The sequence below is a fragment of the Aulonocara sp. 'chitande type north' Nkhata Bay genome, linkage group LG9, assembly GCF_057382095.1.
Source record: "Aulonocara sp. 'chitande type north' Nkhata Bay isolate Kocher_YH1m ecotype deep benthic linkage group LG9, A_spYH_male_GT1.1, whole genome shotgun sequence".
NCBI lineage: Eukaryota > Metazoa > Chordata > Actinopteri > Cichliformes > Cichlidae > Aulonocara > Aulonocara sp. 'chitande type north' Nkhata Bay.
In genome coordinates, this window is record NC_141352.1 from 32959177 (window position 1) to 32981862 (window position 22686).

A 22686-nucleotide genomic window follows, 5' to 3' on the forward strand; every position below is an offset into this window, starting at 1 on the left:
GTTGGTAAATAGACTTCGGTGAACAGTGTTTACAAAGGGATTATATATAGAATTTAAAAATTAACTGTTTTTTCAAGTATCTTTACAGCTCTGTGTTATTGTACTTATATTATAACCAATCCGGTCCTTTATCCTCACTTAAAATATTTTTACAGAACTATTGTCATATTTGCTGCCATTTCTGCTGTCCTCTTGGCCAACTTACTCTTACAAAAGACATTTTTAATGTTAATGAGATTTTTTTAACTGCATAAATAAAGGTTATATAAAGTTTTTGGCAAATACCGGAAATCACTTTTTGGCACAACACCGCTCATAGTGGCAGAGCAACTGAACTTCAGGTAAGAAGTTATGACCTGCTGTCTGTCTGTGTCAGATATAAACCAAGTTTAGTTGTAGTTTGTTTTCGTTGTGCTGACTTTTTACAGTCGCTTAGAATAACTGGTACTGCGTACTAGCTAGCATGACGGATTTTATATACTGCTGGGCGGGTGCTATGAAGTTACTGATAGTAAATTTTATTTTATGCTTAAGGTTAGTTTCTCAAACTCCTCAAATCTTAACAAATTGTGCCAATCCTTACGTGTTGCACCAGGCTGATTTATCATCAAAAGTGGAGAAGTCTGTGACAGAGGAGACAGAAGAGCAGCAGAGAGATGGAGCAAGAGAGAGAAATAAAAGAGCAGGAGAGAGAGATGGAGATGGAGAGATGACTTTATGTCATCCATGAGGGATGCATTTGATATATGTTTCACATATTATAGCCCAACAAGTTACTTATAGCAATTTTAATACGAGCAATCAGTTTTTGGCAAATACCAGAAATCACTTTTTGGCAGACAACCACTTTTTGGCACAACACCAGCTATTGCAGTTAATAATACAACAGCTTCTTGCCATTTTTTGTGTTTCTTTTTATCACTGTGTAACTGAGTTCAATTGAAAGCCTGCATGTGCTAGTACCGCTTGCCACAAGTTCCCAGAATCCTTTGCGGTTTTACCCCTGAATGACGTCACATTTTTGGTGGGCCGGTCTCTAGTCAAAATGCCCGGGCCGATTTTTTGTCCTAGTCCAGCCCTGCGCCTGACACCACTCACTCCTGCCCGTCTCTCTCAAGCCTCCTTCTCTGTGGCCTGCCAGGCCCTCCTATTGGCCTCTGGGACCTCCCAGGTGTGATCAGGTTTATAATCAGGTAGGGGCGGAGTCTTTCGAGGAGAAGTCACCAAATAAATACCATAAAAACATGCAGTAAAACTCATAAAAATAAACCAGTGTACAATATTAAAATATTAAAAAGGTAAAACACAGCAAAACATGCATAGTAAAAAACCCTAGATAACTTGTCCCTTTCCACCCCGTGACACATACAGAGCTCTAAGAGGGTACAAGATGACAACTCTGGAATTCTACTAGAAACAGTCGATCATATTTGTTTGTCAAAGCTGAATCCAAGGCAAACTACTTAGCATTTTTAGCTAACAGCTACAATAAGCATAAAAGTTACTGTACGGCTATCATTTGTTAACATGACGCTTGTTCTTATACATGTATCCGCAGGTCATTCGACATGACGAATGACTTCTGAAGTCTTAATTCAGCTCAAGACACTGTAGATTCCCGTCAGTAACACTTTCGGTCCGCTAGTAAAACGTATGCTGTGTCCGAATTCAGGGGAAGGATGCTCATAAGGACACTACCTACCTACGTCACAAGGTAGTGTCGTTAGACGGACGGGTAGTCAGAAGTGAGCGGCTGTGGACAGGACCAGTGTTGCCAACTCCTCAGTAAGGAAAATCGCTATTGGCTGTCCTAAAAGTCGCTAGAAGTCGCTAAATGACGTCATTGCCTAATTTGTATAATCGGTCATGCTAATCTAATTGTAACCTACTTGTTGGAGAGAGAAATAACATCATGGAAGAGACATAAAGTGAGTAAAAAACGTCCTAAATGCATTTAGAGTTTATTTAGAACTACAAATTAAATTTCTTTTAGCAATTATTGTTTTTTTAATGTCACAATTCCAACCCTGCTCCTTTACCTGGGCTTGGACCGGCAAAAGTGACCCGAAATAGGCACTCTGGTGGAGTTACTTTGTGTGTGTGTGTGTGTGTGTTTATAAGTAGTTTTAAACCTTGTGATCCTCAAAACAGCATAAGAGTAAAAGAGTAAAAAAAGAACTGACTACGTTACAGCACCCCCTGCTTGTTGAGAGTAAAAGCGATACGCGCTTTCACGTCTTTTTTAGCGACTTTTTTAAGAAAAAAAGTCGCTAAGGGGTCTGAAAACTCGCTAAATATAGCGACAAAGTCGCTAAGTTGGCAACACTGGACAGGACCCTTTTTTTCTCCATAGAAAAAGAACAAACAATGAGTATCCAACATAACAGATGGGCTGTGGACAGCCTCCTAGCCTTCAACTCCGCCCTTACTTGCGTGTTTATCCGGTCGCTAGCACCACAGCGTGAAAACTTTAAAATGGACCCAGAAATGTTGCTCCGTTGTTTGGACAATTTTATTTCTCGAGGAGCTAGAAAAACCTTATCGTCGTCGCCCGCACATTCTGTACCTTATGCTCATCAGAGACAATCATATCCAGGTAAAATTATTTCCTTTAATCTACATGCATTTAGCTATACTCGCTGTGCCAAAAAAGTGTTCGCCTGACAAAACTGATTTCCAATGTTTCCGTGTGTAATGTGTGTAATATCTTTATGTATGTTGGTAATTAGACTTCGGTGAACATGGGTTTTATATATACAATAATTACCTGTTGTTCAAGTATCTTTATAACTCTGGTTATAATGTAAGTAAAATTGATATATTTGTTGCACTTTGTACTGTCCACTTGACCAGATTACTCTTAAAAAATAAATTTCTAATGTCAACAAGATTGTTTTTGAACTGGATAAATAAAGGATATATAAAAGTCACTGCCAAAAACTGATTGCAGCTTCTACCTTGTTACAGGAATGTTGCTGGTGGCTCAGAGTGACTTGATATCATTAATGAGGGATACATATGACATGTTTCACGTATTATAGACCAACAAGTTATTCATAGCAGGTTAAATACGCGCAGTTTAGGGCAAAAACCGAAAATCAGTTTTTGGGAGACGATCATTTTTTGACACATCAGTCATTCTTACACATGTACTGTATCATATAAAATATATAAACTAAATATCTTTGAAACATATAAAATCTAATCTTTTGTTTGTTTTTTTACATAGCACTTTATCAAACTGTTGTCTGCTACAGAGTTACAAGTATTATACTAATAATATAGCATCCACCATCTCCTGCTTGCATATTTCTGAAAACATCTTAGTGGTGTGGCAGCCACGAGTGAGCCAGCCCTGCAAACCCTGTGGATGGACGATGCAGTGGACAGTGGGAGGAAGCATCCTAAAGCTCTCTTTGCAGACCACCCTGTGTGATTCTCCACTTGCCAACCAGCAAAAAACATTTAAACTAATGCAACACATATAACAATGTAACAAATATATTCAAATAAATAAATTTCTCAATACATAACTTATTTTGGAACTAATCTTTCTAGAAGTGAGAACAGTCTGTCCATCCTCTCCCTGCTCTCCTCTCCTCAGCTTCTCTTTGCTGCCTCAGGTCCTCTCTGATGAGGCCTAGCAGCTCATCATCCCTGTCTCTTTTCCTCTTTATCCCTGTCATAGGTGACTGAACTGCTTCGTCATCGCTGTCGTTTTGGTCACCCACTGCTGTTCTTGGCCCGGGAGTGTCCTCAGGGAGAGAGGACATTAGGACAGGAGGCTTAGTGGAAGGCATCTGTCTTATCATGAGGGCATACCATGACCAAGTAGCAGCAGTGGGCTTCCCACTGACCCCCTCTCCTGAGCCTGGATACTTGCAATCCTAAAGGCAGAGGAAATCAAAAATGATAGCAGGCAAATAAAAACACCACAACAACTCTCAGTAATTGCACATTTATTAACTTGTGTTCTTAAGAATTATCTTCTAGATAACACACATACGTACTTTGTATTCTTTAAAGTTATCCCATGTCTTCTGGCCTGCAAGGGGTTGACTTTCACCTGCAGGCCCATCTTCTCCAGAATTGTCCTGAATCACACACAACAAATAAGAGAAGAAAGGAAACCATGGACACTATGTTAATCCCTAAACCCAAAGGTTTTCACAGCAGAACACCAGAGGAATACCGTCTGGACATCACAGGTTCTGTACAGCAGCGGTCCGTGAGTCGTTTGGTACCGGGCCATGAGAGTTGAGGCTCCGGTGTGAAATTTATGGTTTTCAGGGGTTTTATCGTTAACTCGGTTTCCTTGGGTCTTTTCCCTTGTTGTAGTTGTGTGTCTTATTTTGAAAGAAATATTTACACGTTACCATAGCGACCAGCGAGCATTAAGCGGCACAGAGGAGGATGTTACTCTCAATGTTGGTGCATTTTCAGGAGGACGCTGCTAATAAAGTTACACAATTACACAGTACATTCACGTTTATTATTATATTTACAAAATACCACAGTATTTGTCTTGGTCAGATCCTTTTATGTGGTTGTATTCATCGGTGATACCTGAAAGGCCGGTCCATATAAGATAAGATAAGATAAGATAAGATAAGATAAGATAAGATAAGATAAGATAAGATAAGATAACCTTTATTAGTCCCACACGTGGGAAATTTGTTTTGTCATATCTGACATAGACCGGTCTGTGGTGGAAAAAAAAGTTGGGGGCCGCTGCTGTACAGCATGAGGGTTAATAGAACCGTACTCCGTAGCGGCCCAATTCTTCACCCCAGTGAAGAGGTGATCATTTTCTCCTCGTTTTAATAAATTAAGCTGTTTGGTCTTTGTTCCCCACAACATATCACCAATTCGAAAAAATCCAAATTAGCTGTATGTACGCAGCAATACATGAAAAATCGAGGGACTCACCATACAAGCTGGTTTACGGTTGTTAGGTTTTGTATTGTTGATTGTCATTTATGCTTAGAAATATTTACTTATATATGCTTAGAGTTTTGTAATTAGTTGTAGATTGGTAGAGGTTTTGATCCTTGATAGTCTGCAAACTTTGTGTATTAGACAGCACTCTGGGGGCATGTGAGAGGTCGTACCATGTCTTATTGTTTTATGGTAGGATTAACGTAGTTACGTCTGTTCTAGTCTAAGTGCTCTTTGTTTAGATGAACTGCAGGACTCCTTCACCGTGTTATCTAGGGTGAACCATCTAGGGTGAACCATCTAGGGTGAGGGGGAGGCTACCCTCTTCCTGACCAAGGAGGTTTGTTGTGTGCTTCCATGTATATGACCCTTTGATCAGCAGTAACACACACACACACACACACACACACACACACACAGGCAAGGTACTCTTTGTGTGTATGTAGACGTCATATGTTAATGAACCTATGCATATTCATGTAACCTCAATAAAAGAACAGTGGTACGGGAGAGCTGGCGAGAGCAACTGGGGTCAAGCGAAGGAACGGCGCCTGTCCGGTCTCTCCCGTGCACGAGAAACATGAAGAACTTTGCCTACTTGTGTCTTGCTTTGCAGTGTAATTATATTGTCTTCAACGTTCCAGCGGATGGGTTCAAGCTACAAACCTATCAACGGTTATCTGAATAAAATAAAAAAAAACATGTCTATGCAGATGCCCAAAGCTTAACAACACAACTGCTATAACAATTTAACTTTTGTACAACCAGATTTTCATATACTTACATTTGAAAGTGTTTTCCTCTCCCGCTTCAACCACCATCGTTATCAGAAACAAATCTGCTCTATGACCCGCAATGAATCCTGGGACACGAAGGATACATTGGACCCATCCTTAAAATTCGGGGCAAAATAGGACGCATTTGTCGCCACATTTTGAGCACTCTTTGAATTCGGACAGCCTTCGTTGCGTCGCCGTGACGTCATTGCCTCCAAATATGGCATTGGCGCATCCTTCCCCTGAATTCGGACACAGCTGTAGTTCAATTAATCTGCGCTCATTACTCTTGAAATGGAACCGGATGTAAGTCCCAAAAAAATTTAATTTTGGAAATGAATTTGTATTGTAGAACTGAAACTGAATGATGAGAGGTGAAACTGAAATTATTCGAGAGCTAAATTTTTAAAGGATAAAATACGGTTTCAAAGCAAATGAATTCATTTTCAAAATATAAAACTCAATTTCAATTTAAATAAATAAATTTGAATTTCCAATTAGGCTAATTCATATTCAGTGTTTTTTTTTTTGGGGGGGGGGGGGGGGGGGTTTGGGCCTGTCCCGTTTGGCTCTTTTGCCATTAGAATTATTGTCAAAAGGCGAAGAAAGATGCCCAACGGATTTACTTTACCAAATGGACCATCCCAGCCTTGCCGTAATGGTCTATTTGATTCAACTTTTATTGTTTATTTTATTTTATTTTCACTTGCTAAATACGGGACAGACTTGACTGGGGAAAAGAAACAGGAGAAAGAAAGAGGGAAAGAAAAACAGCGGAGAAGAGGGACGAGGATAAAGGGCAAAAAACAAAAACTAACAAAATAAGCAGACAAAAAATACATATATCGATCACCTGGATCACCTGTTGAGAAAGAAAAAAGAGAAAACAAGCAGAAGAAAAAGAGAGTAACAGAATAAACAACATCATGATGATCTATGGGAATATAACAGTAAATACTAAGTGTTAAACATTATTGTGCAGCACGTATGATCGACAGCGCACAGTGTGCTTTGAGGTAGGAGCCAAAAAGGGTGTAGTTTGTGTGTGTGAGCACCCGTGTGTACACCTGTGAGCATGAGTGCGCTTGTATTTAAAAGGTTCCTTCATGTAATGATCTGCTAGAGGGTGTGGGGGGGCCACAGCCCCGTCCTCCAGGGCATGAAGCAGGTATGGAGGAGATCAAAACTCCAGACATCCAGAGGCCCCCAGAACACAAGAGACCAAGGAAGACCAACAGAGGGGCAGCCGCGCCACTGTCCCAGAAAGAGCTGAGGAGAGTCCCAGATGAGGGCTCACTCAGCAGCCGTGGAGCAGAAGCCAGCAGTGACGCGCCCGTGAGCTCCGCCGGCAGCCAGCTGTGCCAGAGTGACCGAGCCCCAGGCCGAGAGGCCGGGGGCACCCCACCCTCGAAGGGGCCCGAGCGAGCCCCAGGCTCCAGGCCCCGATAAGCAGCCACCAAGGAGTGAGCCGGTGTGTACCTGGACGCCCACCCCCAGACACAAAAACCACCAACGCACCGATGTCTGAGGGCGTCTGCCATCGGCAGGGGGAGTGGTGGTGGGGGGAGATAGGCCTCCATACCTTGGAGGGCCTGAGATGTCCCCAGAGAGGTGGCGCCTGATACCCAACCTGACATATAGACACAGACATACAGGCACACACAGACACAAACATCCATTCCCCCCCTCATGCTCTCATATGCACTTACTCCACACTCAACCAACGTGGAGACAGACATAAAGAGATGCTGTACACACAATCACACTCCCCAAGCGTACTCTAAGAACCGGGTCTAGGTACCCTTGCCCCTGGAGGGGGAAACTCCACCCAGACCCAGGTGGTGTTGCCCTTTTCCCTGCGGTGGAGAGAAGCAGACCGCCCCAACTCCGCACCATCAGGGAGGCCCCACACTCCAGACCGCAGTCGGATGGCCAACTCCTCCTAGCCCCCCCGCTCCAGCAGGTCGCAGAGAACGGGGGTGAGAGAAGACTCCAAACCTCCCTCCACCCGCTCATATGTAGTGTTGATGCATGTGTGTTCTAAGGTGCATTTAAAACCCAGGAGGACATGGAGCTACCTGCCAGAGAGCAGCAGGTAAGCGCATAGTCCCTCCTGATAGCCCTCAATGTCTACGTGTATTTAAAAAAACTGAGAGGTGGGCAACAACGCCAGGGGTGACGTTGTACACCCTGATGGTCTTTTGGATTCTGTGTAGCGTGCCCACCCCCAAGGTGCTATATGTATGTGTAATGAGAGTGTGAGTAATGTGAATGTCTAAGTTGTGGGATAAAATTGAGGCAGAGGCAGCCAGAAGGGGACAGAGGGGGGGGATGCCTCCCCTGCACCCTGGTGACATACCTTTACCCCAAAGCCCTGCATGTGTGGGTGATTGTGGTGGAGCGGGAAGAGGGAGGCAGCTGGAGATGGGGAGGGAAGGAAGGGAGGGGCAAGTGACCCCTCCCTGGGGCCAGCTCCCCCGCTGACCCCAGTAGGCACCCCCATACTCCGCGACCCGCCAGGGAAAGGGGGCCCAGTTTTTTTCAGTTTTTAAAAACATTACCATTAGCCAAGAGAGATTAAATAGTTGGAAGAGATGACAGGACTGACCTACAAACAGGTGAGTGTTTTTCAGCTTACTAAAACATAAGAAATTGAATTCGTGTTCAATCTTGTCTCCATTGTACTGATTAGATGTTTTCTATTTTCTTTCTTTTTTGGGTAAAAACTTGGTTTCAAAACAGAAGGAGAAAGTTTAGGAGGAGGTCACATCCTCAGCATCTCAATCAGGGTGTCTCATTTCATGTAAGTATCTCCTATTATTGTCATGAATCGCTGTGCGGCAGACAGGAGTTGGACCCAAAATGCAGGCACGAGGTTTAAACACAAAGAACTCAGCTTTATTTGCTGGCAGGAGAAAGTCATACAAAAGCAAACTAAACTCACATTGAGACATAGGGACCTCTACACAGCATGAGGGACAACACGACACTGACTCAGAGAAACACAGGGTTTAAATACACTGGGAAGTAACGAGGGGAATGAGACACAGAAGGAGGGCACAGCTGGGAGAGATCAGAACTGACGAGACAAGCAAAGCAGGACACATTCACATAAGACACGGACCATCAAAGTAAAACAGGAAGTATCACATAGAGACGCAAACTTGACATGGTGGAGACAGCAACTAAGAAACACAGAGACATAAACAATAAGGCAGAGGACTCTAAGAACCGAAAGACACAGAGGGAAACTCAAACATGCAGACACAGACTTACACAGAACAGAGGGGACACAGAGAAACATGAAGGGCAAGGGATCGAAACTAGAAACCATAGAATAACTCACACAAGTACAATAATACAAAAATCACAAAGAACTAAACATGCTGGGTCAGGAGACCCAGGACCCTGACAATTATTAAACTTTTCAGACATCTGGGTAATTCATTCATTAATTTCATTTGAAATGTATTGAGTATAATTTGAAACAAGAACTTTGTATTGTACTTTTACTGACTGTGCTGTCAGGGAGAGGGAGAGCCCCCACTCAAGCAGCAGTACACCCAGCACCTGGAGATCAATTTAATCAGAAGTGGTGCAAATTATCAGGCTGTGGGCAGTTTTGCGGCTGGACCTCAATGGATCTTTCCCACCTCATCCCAGTTGTTTGGCTGGTTGATGCCACCAGGCAACGGCAATTATGAATTCAACCCTGTTGAACAACAAAAACTTTGGTTTTCACAACACAAGTTTTGAAGGAGCAAGTAGAGAGGCTTGCCAGCAGCTAACGATCCTTTAATTACAAATATTGTAATGGTTTTTTTGTATTAAGTTTGAATCTACTTGTCTTCATGTAGCGCAACACAACAGAGTCTCAGATTTGATCTCTTCCAGTAAATAAAAGGAATGGGCTGAATTTTCAGACATTTATTTTTAACCGTTGGATTTAAGAACTATTTGAATTCAGTCGACTCTGGCTATTGTAAATACGTTTTAGTTGATCCAAAATACATACTGGGAAATCAGAGAGAGGTATTGTATAAAACATTAAGAGATGAATTCATGAAAATTTGTTTTGTTTCGGTTTATTGTACTTCCAGTATTTGTAAAAAAAATAATGTACATGAAGAATATTATCTGCCTTGCGTATGAGAAACTGTAAATAAAATGTTCGTTTCACCAATTCAAAACTAACTTTCTACATGTGGAAAGTTGGAAAGTGAGAAACCTTGGAAACTCCAAGGTTCCTCACAGCGTTACTGGAGGCCAAGGTAATGCCATCCAGAGTAAGAATCTGGTTAGATACCATATTTCTAAGATTTTCAGGACCGAGTAAAATAACCTCAGTTTTATCTGAATTTAGAAAATTAGAGGTCATCGGGTCTTTATGTCTTTAAGACATTCCTGTAGTTTCACTAATTGGTGTGTGCTTGATGATTGTTCTGTATTTGCTGCTATGACAACTAATTTTTCCTCTGGGAATAATAAAGTCTCTGTGATGCTCTCTTATATATATATTTATATGGCTATTTATTCCATGTGAAAAAAATGGACTTCAACATACCTGCCTGGAAATGTATTTTCATTCAACTGTGCACTGTTGGATTATAAACAGAATGACGGTAAGTACCTCAATAAATATCTCGATGTGGGACTGACATCAGTAAATCAAGTCTAATCTGCAGATGTGCGGTGTAACAGAGACAGACACAGAGCAGGTTTGAAGCTGAAGACTTTATTCAGAAAAAACAGGGCAGAACATTTTTTATATTTTGTTTTAAGTAGAATTTAAACTCTGTTTGGGGAAAAAATCATTTAAAAGTGTGAAGGAAGTTTGTCTTCAGGGATGATGGTTTGTTTTAACTCTTCTAACCTTTACTGTTACTGCTCCTCCTGGAGCCTCCACCCCTGTTTTTACTGCTGCTCCTCCCCCTGCTTCCCCATGTACTTCCTCCTCTGCTTCTTCTCTTGCTACTATGTTTGCTTCTCTTCCTGCTGCTCCTGCCTCCACCTTTGTGTTTTCCAGCTTTTTTACTGTTTCTGCTGCTGCTGCTGCTCTCACTCTGACTCCTGTACATGTTCTGCTTGCTGCTGCTGCCTCCACCCATGTTTTTCCTGTTGGGCCTGCTCCCACTGCTGCTCCTCTTTCCCCATCTTCTTTCTCCTCTGCTGCTCTCACTCTGTCTCCTTTCCCATCTATGGTTTCCTGCCTGTTGAGGGCTAACATTGTTATTAAAGATAGTGAAATTATTATGTAGTTTTAGTTTGCATTATTCTCCTGACTTAGAAGAGGTGATAACTATTAGATTTATTAAACTGATTTGTATTACATTAGACTGCTGATTTATTGTTAATGAATGATATTATTTTATGATGCATTATACTGCTGAGGTATAAGAAATGCTGTGTGCAGAGAGTCATCACCTTATTTGTCTGATTAGAAAAGAACAGAACATACTGCACAGGAAGCCAAGGTCATAACTTAGGCTCACTGAGAGAGAGAAAGAATGTGGATGTTTAGGTTGTATGACTAGGTGGAGGGGGGCTGAAGCTATAAGAATGTGAGGAACGCTCAGACACGTCAAGATCAGGCAGACACCCTCCCGCGCTCATCTCCCCTCCGGATGGTTTATGCTCATAAAGTTTTGAATTGTATGGAATAAAATGATTGTTGATGGAGCATTTATACACAGAGTATTGTCCTTCCTTCAGCCCAAAGATCAAAAGAATTGGGAGATTTAACATCAGTCAGATTATCTAGGACAATTAAAGGATGTTGAATTTTGAAGTCACTCATGGCAGAAACACACATGAATCCCAGGACATGAACCAAATATGATCAAATGAATGAGGGCTCGTTTAGCTCTGATGGAAGCGTAAAATGTCGCTCACAAAGGTGTATGAAATGATCTGAGAGGGAGATTCCCTCCTGCCACATTTCCAAAGTGTTGATGTATGTTAAGCACTGAAAAATCACCAATTCATCAGTTTTTGAAAGTTAAAAGTTTTTACATGTTATTTGTTCTAAAAATAGAGCCGACTTTACATAGCATGTCTTCATGTTTGTTAACATGTACATGTGCTGTAACCAAAGACTGATTTGAAGTAATGGATATAATATAATGAAGTATATACTTTTATGTTAATTGCATTTTACTTTCATTGATATATTTTTTATGAATTTTGGTGTCTATGTTCTGTGCATCACATGACAATAAAAAGATTTTTTTAAACAATCTGCTTTGGATCTAGTTTTTTATAATAAGTAGAAATCTTATGTTATGGTTGACGTGGAGGACTCACACGAAGCGCCTTGAGGCGACTTTTGTTGTGATTTGGCGCTATATAAATAAAATTGAATTGAATTGAACATGCAGGAATCCGAAGTTAGAAGCTCACAAGGAATTTATTTACATGGTTCTCAGGGTGTATATAGAAAAGGTGCAGAGATAGTGCTATGTACAAAAGTGGGGGGACAGGGCTCCAGGGAAATCCAGGGGAAAAGGCACTCGCTTCTTTCAAACAATCCACGCACACAGTCAGGCTCTCTCTCTCTGACACTCACCACACAGGATACAGGTAAACAGTCCAGGGATGCGAGTCAGCAAAGAACAGCAGTCACTTCCTGGCTTAAATGCTGGCCACACTAATGAGGCTCGGGTGTTGTTTCCTCTGAGGGGCGTGGCTGAGGGCGTGAGCCCGCAATGAGTTCCGCCTCAGCGAGAAAAAGAACGAGAGAGAGAGAGAGAAAGGCAGAAACAGCTGATCAGCGCCCTGCTGATCCTGGCTGTGACATTTTAACCCAAACGTTAATTGTAATATAACCCTTGTGATGGGTTTGAGTTTCGACCCAATTTTTGGTAACCTCAGCTTGGTCAATTTAACACAATTTTTGGACAGTTATCGTAACCCAGTGTGCTGGGTCAAACCAGTAACCAAACCCTGTTAAATTGAAAAAAGCCAGCGTTGGCTCGGTCCATATTTGACCCAGCGTTTGGTTACAAATTAGATCATTTTTAACCCAGCATTTTTTCGTGTGGTATATTTGAACTGGGACGCTCTCAACCAGTTGTGCGTGCAGTAATTTAAAGACTGAAATTGTGCCTAAAAAGGATCGGATTATAATAGTTGGTGATTTTAATATTCATGTCTGTTGCCCTGATGGTCTGCTGGCTCAGGAATTTTTAAATTTATTCAGTCATTTTCCGTTTACAGTCCGTTGAAGGCCCTACACATCAGCAGGAGCACACTCATGACCTGGTGTTATCATATGGTTGTAATTGACATTTCTCGTGTGCATGAGTTTAAAGTTCACACTCCACCCCCGCCGCTGCTCTCTTCTCCTCCACTTTTATGAAGAAAATCTTTACCCTGAGATTACTTATTGGGCCCACCCCAGATGAGCTTCCAGGAAACCTGTACTCAGACCATGAACCCTGTGAACCCATTAAAAACCAGGCTCTCAAAACGTGTTCCTCAGCCCTGGTTAAATGAATCGACCCGAGCAGTCAGGCGTCAGTGTAGGAGAGCAGAGTGAAAGTGGAAGAAAGACAATTTGCAGGTTTCTTTTGAAATGTTAAAAGAATGTTGGAAATTTGATCAGAATACGGTGAAAATGAGAGAAACAGATATTTTTCTCAGATCATTGTGTTAAATTGTCATAATCGCCGTGTTCTTTAAGACTATCAGCTCTACTCTAAACAACCCTGAAAGCCTCTGCTGACACATGTCATCAGTTCCTTTCTTTCTTTGTAAACAAGGTCGAGTCTGTCAGGTCAGCAATAGTACTTCCTACAGATGACCCATCAGTGTTTATTCCATGACTGTAAACATGTTTCCATTTGTCACTTCAGTCTTTACTCTGAAATACAGGAAATGACATCATGGCTCAAAATTTTTGTCGTTCAAACAATTCTTTATTTAACATTTTTTTAACTTTATTTAATAAAATACATTCAATAAAAACTTGAGAACAGGAAACTGATTTTTACTCCAACCACTGAAAAAAAAGGTAACAACTGAACACAAACAGAGGAACAATTTATAAAGATTAACATTGAACTATAGAAACAGTTTGATTCATGGCCTCATTTGAACTTTAACTTAAACTTAAGGAGAGCCAACCTGAACTCTGTGGAGCCTGATCTCCAGGGTTTTAAGTTGGACTCTGAAACCAGAGGATGTCTCTCTCTCTTCAGAGTCACTCTGATCCTGTGATGGGAACGATTTCAGCCCTGCGTGATCGCGCTGATGTTTGCACAGAGCAGATGATGAAGTGAATGTTTTGGCACAGTGGTAACAGTGAAACAGTTTATTAGTAACGTGGGATCGTTTGTGTGCAGAGTATGAACTGAGATTACTGAAGCTCTTGTCACACTGCTCACAGCTGTAGTTTCCTTCCATGTGTGTACGTTCATGCTCGTTACGACTACCTGACTGTGAGAAGCTTTTGTCACAGTGTCTGCACTTGTATGGTTTCGCTCCTGTGTGGACTCGTTTGTGTGTTTTAAGCTGACCTGCCGTGGTGAAGGATGACCCACACTGATCACAGAGGTGCTTTTTGACCCCACTGTGAAAGAGTTCATGTTGTTTTAACTCAGCTGATGTGGGGAAGCTTCTCCCACATTCTTTGCAGTATTTCAGTTTGTCTCCAGTGTGTTTACGTTGATGTATTTTTAGGCTGGCTTGCTGACTGAAAGTTTTTCCACAGATGTCACAACGAAAGTCTTTCCCACCACCACAGCGATGACAGGGTTGAGAAGTGGATCCATCTGTGTCGCTCTGCTTCTAAACAAAGACACAAAGACAGTGTAAGTCAGTCCTTCAACACTTTTATCCTGAAAGTCGCCTGAAATAAAGAGCATCTCTGCAGACGTCCAATTACATTTTACTGTTTCGATTAACACACTCAGTTTACTGGGCTACAATAACTACAATACTACCACCATAATACTACAGCAATACTTATTTAATATTACAGTAACATCTGACTTACACTTAAATGAAATGAAAACCTGAATAATGGCTCAGAGCTACTCTTCGGTGCAGTAGAAGTGCTAACATGCTAACACAATTTAATGAGCAGACTTGTTCCAAACAGTCAGACTGAACTTACAAGAATAAAATAAAAATACAAACCTCACAGTAACTGCACTTGTAGAGTCTCTTTCTGGTGTGGATCTGTTGGTGTTCTCTCAGGTACTGTGGAGTTTTAAAAGTCTTCTCACACAGGTCACATTGATAAGGTCTCTCCTCAGTGTGGGTAAACATGTGGCGTTGTAAGTGTGCGTCTGTTGTAAAGTATTTACCACACTGATCACACCAGTACACATCTTCTCCGGAGTGAATGCGTAGGTGTATATTTTGGCTCCATAGCTGGCTGAAAGTTTTTCCACAGATGTCACAGCTGTATGCCTTAACTCCAGAGTGGGTAACTAGATGTCTCTGTAAGTTGCTACTTCGAGTAAAAGCTTTACCACACTGATCACAGCTGTATGCCTTAATTCCAGAGTGGGTAACTAGATGACTCTGTAAGTTGCTACTTTGAGTAAAAGCTCTGCCACACTGATCACAGCTGTAAGCTTTAACTCCACTGTGGACGACTTGGTGTGTTTTTAGGGAATTCTTCCAGGAAAACGACTTTCCACACAAGTCACAGCTGAACGGTCTCTCTCCAGTGTGGATGAGCTGATGTTGCTTTAGTTTAAACTTCCAGGTAAAATCCTTCCCACACTCGTCACAGGTGTATTTTTTCTCTCTCTTTCTTCTGTGAGGTTTGTCGGCCTCCTGAGAGCGCTGACTTCTCGGTCCACGTTGGTCCTGCAGTGACAGAGATACAAGCAGAGGCAGTGAGTGAAATGCAGTCATTGAACAAACTGAAGCTTCAAACTCCCTCCATTAACACTAGTCAGGGCTCGCAAAATTTCAAAATCCCTGGTAGCCCTTTGGGCAGGGACTCAAAACAAACAAAACATGAAACACAAATTACAACATTGTATAAAAATTACAATCATCAACTCAAATACTTGGTTCTAATTGAACAGAAATTTCTATGAACTTGTAAGAACTGTGTAGAACATGAATCAGTCTGTGTCAGATCCTGAATTCAAAATTTCCACTGAAGTCACGGGTAAGAGACAGTGGAACCAAGATCTAGGACATTTGCTTTTTGAAGTTTGCAAAGACTGCTAAATTTTGCCAGTGGTAGTTCACTCTTTACAACATAGTACGCTGTTCTAAACAGATTTTTCAGGTTTATTTTTAGTATGTTATTTGCGATTGTTGTTTGTTCTGGGAAAGATATTGCAGACTGAGCAATAATGCATTTCTCATGGGTTCTAATGGGGGCCTTTCTTAAAATTACTGGTCCCAGTAACAAAGGCGCTTGTCGACTCAGAAATCGAGGGAAAACCAACAACACACCCGGCAGAACATTATGTTATTTATACAGGTGCACATAAGTGGTCCGCATGTGCGCATTCGCTGTCAAAATAAAAGACGCGCACCAGATATGAAGTTGCAACGCGCGTGTGGCGGGGCGTGGCCTGCGGTGCCGTGCAGAGATGGCGGACGCACCTGCACGGCATCCGCAATCACGCCCTGCCGAATTAAATATTGTACTGGGTCCTGTGGTTGTATTGTTGTGATAGTGTTGAGCGGGCAGCGGGAGAGCTGCAGCTCTGTGAGTATTGTGGACAGCAACCGTCAAAGCTTTAATAAAAAGCATCAAAATGCCACTGGGTCTGCCGTGTATGTTTACAGCGCGTTTGCGTCCATATAAAAAGTACTGTTTTTGTCCGCTAGAGTGGGATTTTCACGGCACATTCCGCACCACATCTCTGTGCGTTCATCATTTGTTTGAAGCCAGCTCACCTCCTGCAACCACTTTTCCGAGAATACGTGCTTCTTTTGTGGTTTGGACTCCTTCTGACATTTCTTTGGAGGTGGAGGAAAACCAAAGTAATTGCTTAAAGGAGCTTCTTCAACATCTTTAAGAGTTCTAAACAAATGTCTGTCCTCCTCCAGAAAATCTTATGTATGCAAACACGCGTTGCAACTTCTTATCTTGTGTGCGCTTTTTATTTTGACAGCGAATGTGCACCTGCGGACCACTTATGTGCAGCCCTGGTTATTTAGCTCGTCATATTGCAGCCACAGAAATTCTTTTGTCCATGAAACCATAAAGCTGCACTTTCTTTTTGCCTTATAGTCTGATTTGTCATAACTTTTCCGTTTTGTGGTAAGCTTTTCTTTGGCTGTCACTTCTTCACCCTGACCTGTCTTATTTGGCTCAGCAGAACTGAAATATATATCCTGCTGCTTTTACACACGCACTCACATAAGCTCAGCGATTCTCTGCGCGATCAACCTCTCACATGTTTAAGCTTGCTGCGGGAGATTTCACTTGTCATGTTTGCATAGTAAGCTAATGATTAATAAGACTATGTCAGAGGAATTGGTGCACAAATTATCATCACTCACCAATCAGTGCTGTCGCTCTCTATACACAGTTCGCGCGATTGCAAAGTAAAACCAAAAAACAAGCGCAAATTCAAACGCAATTTCAATATGTCACATATTGACAGTGGCTCACCGATGCCAAAGACATAATTACCCAGCTACATTTCCAAAAGAATGTAAAAGCATTGACATATATTTTTCCTTCCTATGATAGCCCGACGGGCAGGGCAGAGAGAGATTTTGGTAGCCCGACTGGAAAAATCGCTAGCCCCGGGACGTCAGGCTAGCGATTTTGCGAGCCCTGCTAGTTTTAAACCTGAAGGTGGAGTGTGGCACCAAACACCTTAAAGGTCCCCTATCCCCACCTACTGGTAGTAGTACACATTACATCCAACCTGGTGTTAAAGATAATTAATCATTGTTCAAACACTCTAAAATCATTCCCATCCCTCCTACTTGTACACAAATATTAATGCTAACACTCAGAATAGTAATAAATGTTGTGGCAGGTAATTTCAAATGCAGCGATTCTATCAGCCCAACAAACATCAGCAAACACACAAACTGTTTGTGTGCAGTTTGTCTCACAATGTGATTTAAAGACTGCAGTAAAATCCTCTGCAGGTTAGTGCAGGATAAGCAGGCAAGTTTACTGTAATGTGATGGATTTAAGTAAAGAACAGTGTGTGACTGGTGCACAGTGACTGTGGTGCTCATGTCAGAGTTAGATTACATCAAGTGTAGCAAAGATTAACTTAAACTTAAGCTCATGATGCTGACATTCATTCACTGAGCTCCACCCACATACCAACAGTTTAGTGTCTAATATAAAGACAGTGTACTGTCAGTGTAGAGAAAGGAAATCAGCCAGGACAACTCATGAAACATCTGCTGACATCTGGATGAATTCACAGAGAGCAGCATGTCAGCTGATCACAGCCTGTACATTAAAAAAATCTACTGGAGCTCTCAATAGAAATGATTGTGAGCTGTGACCCTTTTCCCCACACTGAGCCACTACAGCTGATGTTAGGGTTGAATCCTGCTGAATCCCACTTTAACATCTTCCTGCTCATTTTGATGTTTAGAGGCAACGTCACCGTCTAAGATGTAGGCATTGTATACATTGTATACATTATTTCTACATTACATTAATATTGCACAAGGTTCTCTTAGTTTAGCATAAAATATACATATCAGTACTTCAGCTTTTAATGGAGTATTTCTTAACACTAGTATCTGTCACCTTCTGTGTTGAGCTCATTGTTTTCTCTGCAATGGCTGAGCTGAGTCCAAGTAGCTGAAATTTCCTCTGCTGCTCCGTCAGACTCTTCTCCTCCTCCTGATCAGCTGGGACACAAAACAGAACTTTGTTAAGCTCCACACTGCACTGAAGAGTCAAAGTGTCTCATATGTTCATCTGAGAACACACAGAACACATTTTAGCTTCCTTGGGTGGACAACTTGTTTGAAACAAACACAAAAGGTTTGAGCACCGATACCAAATTCAGCAGTATGGCACACCAGTACCAGGAGAGCAATTAACTATGTGCACGTTAGCATATGCTACTTCCGGTGCGGAAACTCCTGTGGGGAGCTTTGTTTCCGGTGTCCTATTCGCGCCTGGTTTACGGTCCAAAACAAGTTAAACAAATGAATGAATCAAGTGGCGATTTACATTTCTATAGATGTCTTGGGCATTTACCCAATATATCTGTAAATGATGTTCATCGACTTGTCGATATTTTCCCCCCGCGCCTCAGAGCAAAAGAGAAAAGGGATTCAAATGTTATATTTCTCAGCTGTCCCTCGTTTATTGCGGGTGTTATGTTCTAAAAATAACCAGCAATAGGTGAAATCAAGTAGCCAATTTTATTTTTTGACAGTGCAAAACGTTTGGTGGACATCGTGGACATACAGTACTGCACTTCAGAGTCACACTGCTAGCGATCGATGCAGCGATTCTGTACTGTACAGGAGAGACGTCACGGAGGAGATCGCCTGCAGCGATCAGGACGCAGGACACAATGTGACGTAAAAAAAAAAGCATGCAAACTTGCACTAAAAAATCCGTGAAACAGCGAGGTGAAAGGTGAACCACGTTATAGCGAGGGACCGCTGTAATTTTGAAGGTAAGTCACAACATACCCTTCGTAAATACTAATGTATAGAAACCGTTACCAGCAATCATTCATTTTTTGTGTGGCTTTTTTCACGGTTTGTTAACATGCTGTGTAGGTGTGTACTTGACTAGCTGATATCGACATAATGGGGGAAACATCTGGTTTGACTATTCTTCACCTGTAGTTTGAATGCTGAACATTTGCCTGTTTAAATCATAAGACCAGTCACTATACAGAGATGTGCTTCTGAATGTGGACGATGTGTCTTCTGCTGCAGTAATGCAGTTCTGCTTGTGTTGAGTGATGTAAACAACTGATCGATCTAAACTCTTTAAACGTCAAAATTGATCATTAGATTTTTTTATGACACAACAGCGGTGAGTGTTCCCACCTTCTGCTCTTTGTAACTTAACGCAATCTTTCCGTTTTCGAGTTTTGGACATGATTTTGGAGTATATCTTCGCAGTAGCGATTGACCGCAAAGTAAAGCTACCGGAAATGCACAACCCCACATCCGGTCTCAAACCAGGAAGTTAGCATTGTCTCGTGCACATAGTCAATTTCTCTTTGAAAAAGGCCCTGGCAAAGAACGAAAACAGAACAATCAATGGGTAGAGTGTTTCCCAACCACTGTGCCGCGGCATATACGTGTGCCGTGAGAAATGATCAGGTGTGCCGTGGAAGATTATCCTATCTGGTCAGCAAAGAGGCACAGAAAAGAAGATCAGACACCAGCGAGGGAGGATAAGAAAGACAGACGCAACAACATTGTCATCCCCTATGTAGCCGGTGTATCAGAAAAACTTCAAGCAACTTAAAGAAGTCCAGACGCTTTTCTTTGCAAGCTCCTTTGACAACATGTTGGGTCTTTTGGAGCCGGAAGTGACCTTATATGGATGAACGGTGGTGCTAGCTAGCTTGGTTAGCAAGCTGCATTCATAAACTGTGCAGGTGCCACAGAGATGCTAAGTAGCCTTAATAACAGATTAATAAAATAACAGAAACTCTGATTACAATGAGCTCATTTAAAAGCTTTCTTCTAATAAAATTATTTTCTTCTCTGTTTCACAAATTTTTTGCTGATATCTTTCTGTGAACTAGTTTATAGCAGCTTGATTTAATTTAGTCAGATTTTTTTCCCAACTGGTTCACAAAAACTTGAGAAGAGACACCGAGGAGAGCAACAGAAAGACTCATTCAGGAGCTAAACTCAAGATTAACTAAACTCGGATTAACATTAGCTCGGTGCTTACCTTTAAATCAGTCTTGATAATAATCTGAGAGAAAAACGCCATAAAGCGGGAACTCGGCTTCTTCTTCTTCTTCTTTTGGATTTTTTGGGCGGTTAAAGCTTTAAGGCGCATTACCGCCACCTGCTGGACTGGACTTTTCATGTCCCAAACATCATCAATTGGCCACAAATTTGTTGGAGTTTCTGTTAATAGAAAAGATGGAATTCAAGGATCTTGTTATTTGGTTTCTTTGTTTTCACCATTTACTCTACAATTTTCTGCCAGTGTATAGCAAACCCCACAGCTCAAATCAATGAAGAATTTAGTATTTTTAAAATGTTGCTTAAGCTGGAACCAGCAGCTATATAGGCCTAATTTTTAATCCAAACATGTGATAGAGGTTTACCACCAGGAGAAGCAGACTGTAAATAAAAGACTGTGCTACTGAAAACCGTTAGTCTGACTTTGGATTGTAAATATGTTTCCATTTGTCACTTTTGTATTTGTATATGCAGTAGCGTTTTTTGATACGGGCGACACGGGCGGTTGCCCGGGGCAGCATAGTGGTGGGGGGTGGCATCACGGGCATCGGCAAAAAAATAAATAAAATAAAAAATAGCTCGTAGCTGAGAACTCCCGCGGCAGATAGGGCGGCATTTCAACATTAAAAACTCCAAAGAAATCTAATGGCTTTCGTGTGTTGAAAATCCCTCACTCTGTTAAAAAATTGACAGATTGATTGTGCATCCAAGTTGTGTGCTAAGAAAACACATACAGATCATTCAGTTGGCTCTTACTTGCAAGACAGTTTGGACATCATTCATTTGCTATCTGATCCTCTGCTGGACGACACGAGAGGCTGAGACCACTGAAGACTGTCATCAGAACTGTCTAAATTATCTGAATGGAAAGAAAAAGGTTTGAAAAGGGTTTATTTGTACCATCAACTACTTACAGACTAACAAAGAGCATCAGGAGAAGAAAACATGGAGTAATAACATGAGCAGCAACCAGCAGAGGGTGCACTATCCTTCAGGTGAGCTGCTGAGCAAGGTGAGCTGTAACGTCCTTTAAATATTTGAGCAGAAATGCTGCAGCATTCACAGGTTTCCTTCTTGAAGACATGTGATCTGACAGGCTGAACGTTTCCTTGGTCCAAAAGAAGAAAAATCTGATTGAAAGTTTTAACCTTCTCAAGGCAGGCGTTGTAGATTTGCAACAGTTAAAAGCTAACAACCTGATTACCCCACATACATATTTTATGAGTTTTTCTTTTACTCAGAAGTACCACTGCACTTATTCTTTTGTGCATTAGCAACAAAAACTTAATTTGAGCCTGAGAGGCTTAACAGGGAGAACAGCTGGACAACATATGGAGACACAAAGAAATGAGAGGTTAGGGATTAGCCAGCAATGGAGGGTAAAGGTGATTGCGAGAACTGTTTGAAAAAGGCTTCGGAGACACAGGTGAGAATGAAACGGTTTCAGGTGACAGAGAGGCAGGATTTCAGGGGCCACATAGAAACTGTTGAACCTGTTACCCCATAAGTCTTTGTCTGTGGAGGTTCTCAGTCATCCAGGTCATGGTAGGCTAAGGAGCTTGGAAAGAAAAGAGACTGGACTTCTTTAAGTTCCTTGAAGATGTTTCAAACCCCCTTCTGAGAAGCTTCTTCAGTTTTAAAACCCAATGGTGGAGAGTCCCAGGTATTAATCAGAATTTTCTTCAAACACGACCTCCCGGTCCACTTCAGACCCAGCCACACACTCTGACACAAACTACTTGATCCCAACAACAAAACTCCCAAACACAAACTAAACAATATAGTGTTTGGTGTGCAGTACAGCGAGGAGTGCTCAGACCTATACATGGGAGAAACCAAACAGCCATATAATTTGGACCAAGAACGATTTCAGCTGTCAAATATTCGTCATTTTTTTCTCACATTTTTCTCACATTTTTTTTTCCCTTTCCAATTTTCAAAAATACACAATGGCAGTAAAACAATATCAACATCCATTGTGTGTGTGTGTGTGTGCGTGCGTGTGTTTTCTTGCCTTGTCTCCTCACCATATAGAGTTGTGACAGACTTCCTGTTTCTGGCTTTAATCCCTCCACATAGCTACATTGCATTTTGCACACCCACTGCTGACTTTACC

At 41.7% G+C, this 22686-nt stretch overlaps 1 protein-coding gene across 1 annotated transcript; it reads right to left on the reverse strand.

Moving 5' to 3' along the window:
* Nucleotides 1-13692: 13692 nt before the first annotated feature.
* LOC147322561 (uncharacterized) lies at nucleotides 13693-20592 on the reverse strand. The gene is made up of 5 exons (XM_086307213.1): nucleotides 20551-20592; nucleotides 18614-18620; nucleotides 18421-18524; nucleotides 14853-15533; nucleotides 13693-14501 (listed from the first exon to the last, which is right to left on the reverse strand). Exons 1-5 carry the CDS (start codon nucleotides 20590-20592, stop codon nucleotides 13824-13826), a joined length of 1512 nt encoding a protein of 503 aa, XP_086163339.1. The 3' UTR covers nucleotides 13693-13823.
* Between the last annotated feature and the right edge of the window lie 2094 nt (nucleotides 20593-22686).